Source organism: Oncorhynchus mykiss, chromosome 8, assembly GCF_013265735.2.
Source record: "Oncorhynchus mykiss isolate Arlee chromosome 8, USDA_OmykA_1.1, whole genome shotgun sequence".
Lineage (NCBI taxonomy): Eukaryota > Metazoa > Chordata > Actinopteri > Salmoniformes > Salmonidae > Oncorhynchus > Oncorhynchus mykiss.
In genome coordinates, this window is record NC_048572.1 from 81,910,915 (window position 1) to 81,915,914 (window position 5,000).

At 47.3% G+C, this 5,000-nt stretch overlaps 1 protein-coding gene across 4 annotated transcripts in view; it reads left to right on the forward strand.

Annotated features, from left to right (window-relative positions):
* Nucleotides 1–5,000, forward strand: part of LOC110511052 (cell adhesion molecule 3) — a 113,673-nt gene that overhangs the window by 102,462 nt on the left and 6,211 nt on the right. For 3 of the 4 annotated variants that reach the window (XM_036986489.1, XM_036986488.1, XM_036986490.1), the window contains one exon: nucleotides 4,350–4,370. The exons of the other annotated variant lie outside the window; for it this stretch is intronic. In XM_036986489.1, the coding sequence (XP_036842384.1) occupies nucleotides 4,350–4,370 (21 nt within the window). The remainder of the gene's footprint in view (nucleotides 1–4,349; nucleotides 4,371–5,000) is intronic. 4 annotated transcript variants of the gene reach the window in all.

Below are 5,000 nucleotides of genomic sequence, written 5' to 3' on the forward strand. Positions count from 1 at the left end.
GGGGGGGGGGGGGGGGGGGTGTCGTGGAAACCACACACAAGTCAGAGTTAGTTATCACAAAGTCCATCTTTAATTATATGAGCTCTATCACAACCCTGTGACTCTCAGATCAATTCAGTGTCTATCAATGAATTCTCTGAGAGTCCCTTACACATTGCAACTGAACTGATCCTTTATAGCAAAGACACATAGCCAGACAGCATCGGCATAATTTATCGTTCAGCTTTGTCTCCTAAACTATGTTCTTTTCTCAAACTCAGAACCATAAACAAATCCTCCATATCAACAGGCATATATCAAATCCATCCTATCTTGACAAGATCACAGAGACACATTTATTGGCACACAGACATTGTGGAGCCAAGAGATCCACGCTTGACCTCTCCCCTCTCTCCGGCCCACGTAACTTAGTCTTGACAGAGACCAGATGACTGCAAACCCCGCCACAGTATTATACAAACACATTCTGATGAGAAGTAACTTACAAACATATGATGAATATAAAACATCTTACCTATGTTACCAACTAATTCTGATTATTCTCCAACAGGGGTAATGCAAATAGTCTGGGTAGCCATTTGATTAGATGTTCAGGAGTCTTATGGCTTGAGGGTAGAAGCTGTTTAGAAGCCTCTTGGACCTAGACATTAGCATTACCCTCCTAGCATTACCCTCTGTAGTGCCTTGCGGTCGGAGGCTGAGCAGTTTCCATACCAGGCAGTGATGCAACTGGTCAAGATGCTCTTGATGGTGCAGCTGTAGAACCTTTTGAGGATCTGAGGACCCATGCAAATCTTTTCAGTCTCCTGAGGGGGACTAGGTTTTGTCGTGCCCTCTTCACGACTGTCTTGGTGTGTTTGGACCATGTTAGTTTGTTGGTGATGTGGACGCCAAGGAACTTGAAGCTGTCAACCTGCTCCACTACAGCCCCGTCGATGAGAATGAGGGTGTGCTCGGTCCTCCTTTTCCTGTAATCCACAATCATCTCCTTTGCCTTGATCACGTTGAGGGAGAGGTTATTGTCCTGGCACCACAGGTCTCTGACCTCCTCCCTATAGGCTGTCTCGTCGTTATCGGTGATCAGGCCTACCACTGTTGTGTCGTTGTAAAACTTAATGATGGTGTGGGAGTTGTGCCTGGCCGTGCAGTCATGAGTGAACAGGTTGTACAAGAGGGGGCTGAGCATGCACCCCTGAGGGGCCCCTGTGTTTAGGATCAGCGTGTTGTTACCTACCCTTACCACCTAAGGGGCGTCCCATCAGGAAGTCCAGGATCCAGGTGCAGAGGGAGGTGTTTAGTCACAGGGTCCTTAGCTTATTGATGAGCTTTGAGGGCACTATGGTGTTGAACGCTGAGCTGAGGTGTTCCTTTTGTCCAGGTGGGAAAGGGCCGTGTGGAGTGCAATAGAGATTGCATCATCTGTGGATCTGTTGGGACGGTAGGCAAATTGGAGTGGGTCTAGGGTTTCTGGGATGATGGTGTTGAAAGCACTTCATGGCTACAGACGGTAGTCATTTAGGCAGGTCACCTTAGTGTTCTTGGGCAGGGACTATGGTGATCTATTTTAAACATGTTGGTATTACAGACTCGGACAGGGAGAGTTTGAAAATGTCAGTGAAGACACTTGCCAGTTGGTTAGCACATGCTCGCAGTACACGCCCTGGCAATCCGTCTGGCCCTGCGGTCTTGTGAATCTTGACCTGTTTAAAGGTCTTACTCACATTGGCTGCGGAGAGCGTGATCACACAGTCGTCCGGAACAGCTGGTGCTCTCATGCATGTTTCAGTGTTATTTGCCTCGAAGAGAGCATAGAAGTAATTTAGCTCGTCTGGTAGGCTCGTGTCACTGGGCAGCTCTCGGCTGTGCTACCCTTTATAGTCTGTAATGGTTTGCAAGCCCTGCCACATCCGACGAGCATCGGAGCCTGTGTATGATTCGATCTTAGTCCTGTATTGATACTTTGCCTGTTTGATGGTTCGTCGGAGGGCATAGCGTGATTTCTTATAAGCTTCCGGGTTAGAGTCCCACTCCTTGAAAGCGGCATTTCTAGCCTTTAGCTCGGTGCGGATGTTGCCTGTAATCCATGGCTTCTGATTGGGGTATGTACGTACGGTCACTGTGAGAATGACGTCATCGATGCACTTATTGATGAAGCCAATGACTGATGTGGTGTACTCCTCAATGCCATTGGAGGAATCCCGGAACATGTCTGTGCTAGCAAAACAGTCCTGTAGTTTAGCATCTGCTTCATCTGACCACTTTTTTATTGATCTAATCACTGGTGCTTCCTGCTCTCATTTTTGCTTGTAAGCAGGAATCAGGAGGATATAATTATGGTCAGATTTGCCAAATGGGAGGGAGAGGGAGAGCTTTGTATGCATCTCTGTGTGTGGAGTAAAGATGGTACAGCTACTTGGAGCGCCGCCTCTGGGTGAACGTTTTCTTGTTTTCTTATGGCGGAATTCAATGCTGTCTAGTGTCAGCCTCTGACTGTGGTGGTATGTAAACAGCTACGAAAAATACAGATGAAATCTCTCAAGGTAGATAGTGTGGTCTACAGCTTATCATGAGATACTCTACCTCAGGCGAGCAATAACTTAAGACTTCCTTAGATATCGTGCACCAGCTGTTATTTACAAAAATACATAGTCCGCCGGCCCTTGTCTTACCAGACGCCGCTGTTATATCCTGCCGGTGCAACCAGCTGTATGTTGATAGTGTCCCAGCCTGCCTGTACAGCATATAACCAGCTGTATGTTGATAGTGTCCCAGCCTGCCGGTACAACCAGCGGTATGTTGATAGTGTGCCAGCCTGCTGGTACAACCAGCGGTATGTTGATAGTGTCCCAGCCTGCCGGTACAGCATATAACCAGCTGTATGTTGATAGTGTCCCAGCCTTCCTGTACAGCATATAACCAGCGGTATGTTGATAGTGTCCCAGCCTGCCGGTACAGCATATAACCAGCTGTATGTTGATAGTGTCCCAGCCTGCCAGTACAGTATATAACCAGCTGTATGTTGATAGTGTCCCAGCCTGCCAGTACAGTATATAACCAGCGGTATGTTGATAGTGTCCCAGCCTGCCGGTACAGGGTATAACTAGCTGTATGTTGATAATGTCCCAGCCTGCCGGTGCAACCAGCTGTATGTTGATAGTGTGCCAGCCTGCTGGTACAACCAGCGGTATGTTGATAGTGTCCCAGCCTGCCGGTACAACCAGCGGTATGTTGATAGTGTCCCAGCCTGCCGGTACAGGGTATAACTAGCTGTATGTTGATAATGTCCCAGCCTGCCGGTGCAACCAGCTGTATGTTGATAGTGTTGTCGTTCAGCCACGACTCCATGAAGCATAAGACATTCCAGTTTGTAATGTCCTGTTGGTAGTTTAATATTCCGCGTAGGTCATCTATTTTATTCTCCATAGATTGCACGTTTGCTAGCAGAATGGAAGGAAGTGGGCGTTTATTCGATCGCCTACGAATTCTCAGAAGGCAGCCCGCCCTCTGGACCCTTTTTCTCCTCTTCCTCTTCACGCAAATCACGGGGATCTGGGCCTGCTCCTGGCAAAAGCAGTATGTCGTTCGCGTTGGGCTCGTCAGACTCGTTAAAGATTAAAATGATTCTGCCAGTTCGCGGTGAGTAATCGCAGTCCTGATGTCCAGAAGTTATTTTGGTCGTAAGAGACGGTAGCGGCAACATTATGCACAAAATCATGTAAAAAATAAGTTACAAACAACGCAAATAAACAAACAAATAAAACACAATCGGTTGGGGGCACGTAGAACGTCTGCCTTCTACTCCGGTGCTATTTAGACACTGATCTTGGGTCAGTTTTGCATTCACTTTGAGGTTAGGTTTGGGGAGGGGAAGCTGATCCTAGAGCTCTACCCAGGGGAAACTTCACCCTGGAGGGGGCATTTCATTCTCAACAACAACCATTTAGCAGACACTCTTATCCAGAGCGACTTAAAGGAGCAATTAGGGTTCATCTGAAACAGGAGTCATCAGGCCAGGTAGTCCTGAGGTGTGGTCCTAGGTCCTGAGGCGTGGTCCTAGGTCCTGAGGCATGGTCCTAGGTCCTGAGGCGTGGTCCTTGGACTCATGTCCTCTGGGAGGAGAGGTAGAGAGAGAGAGAATTAGAATGAACATAGTTAAATTCACACAGGACACCAGATAGGACAGGAGAATTACACGGGATGTTCACCCAGTCCTCTTCACTGGTATCATGTTTTCTCTTTTTTCCTTTCCTTTTTGGTCGACTCCTTCATTCTGACTCCCTTACACTCGTCTGTCCATCCATCCATCCATCCATCCATCCATCCATCCATCCATCCATCCTCTTGAGAAGATGGTCCAGACAACATTGCAGGTATTTTTTTTCAGAGACACCTGTCTGTCTGTATACCTGTCTGTCTGTCTCAATCAGTCTCTCTGTCTGTCTGTCAATCTGTCTGTCTGTCTGTCTGTCTGTCTGTCTGTCTGTCTGTCTGTCTGTCTGTCTGTCTGTCTGTCTGTCTGTCTGTCTGTCTGTCTCAATCTGTCTCTCTGTCTATCTCAATCTGTCTGTCTGTCTGTCTCAATCTGTCTCTGTCTATCTCAATCTGTCTGTCTGTCTGTCTCAATCTGTCTCTCTGTCTGTCTCAATCTGTCTGTCTCAATCTGTCTGTCTGTCTGTCTCAATCTGTCTGTCTGTTTGTCTCAATCTGTTTCAGTCTGTCTGTCTGTCTGTCTGTCTGTCCATTTTCATTTGCCTGAAATAGAGAAACTAGTAGCCTGGGAACAGTGTGAACTGTGAAATAGAGAAACTAGTAGCCTGGGGACAGTGTGAACTGTGAAATAGAGAAACTAGTAGCCTGGGGACAGTGTGAACTGTGAAATAGAGAAACTGGTAGCTTGGGGACAGTGTGAACTGTGAAATAGAGACACTAGTAGCCTGGGGACAGTGTGAACTGTGAAATAGAGAAACAAGTAGCCTGGGGACAGTGTGAACTGTGAAATA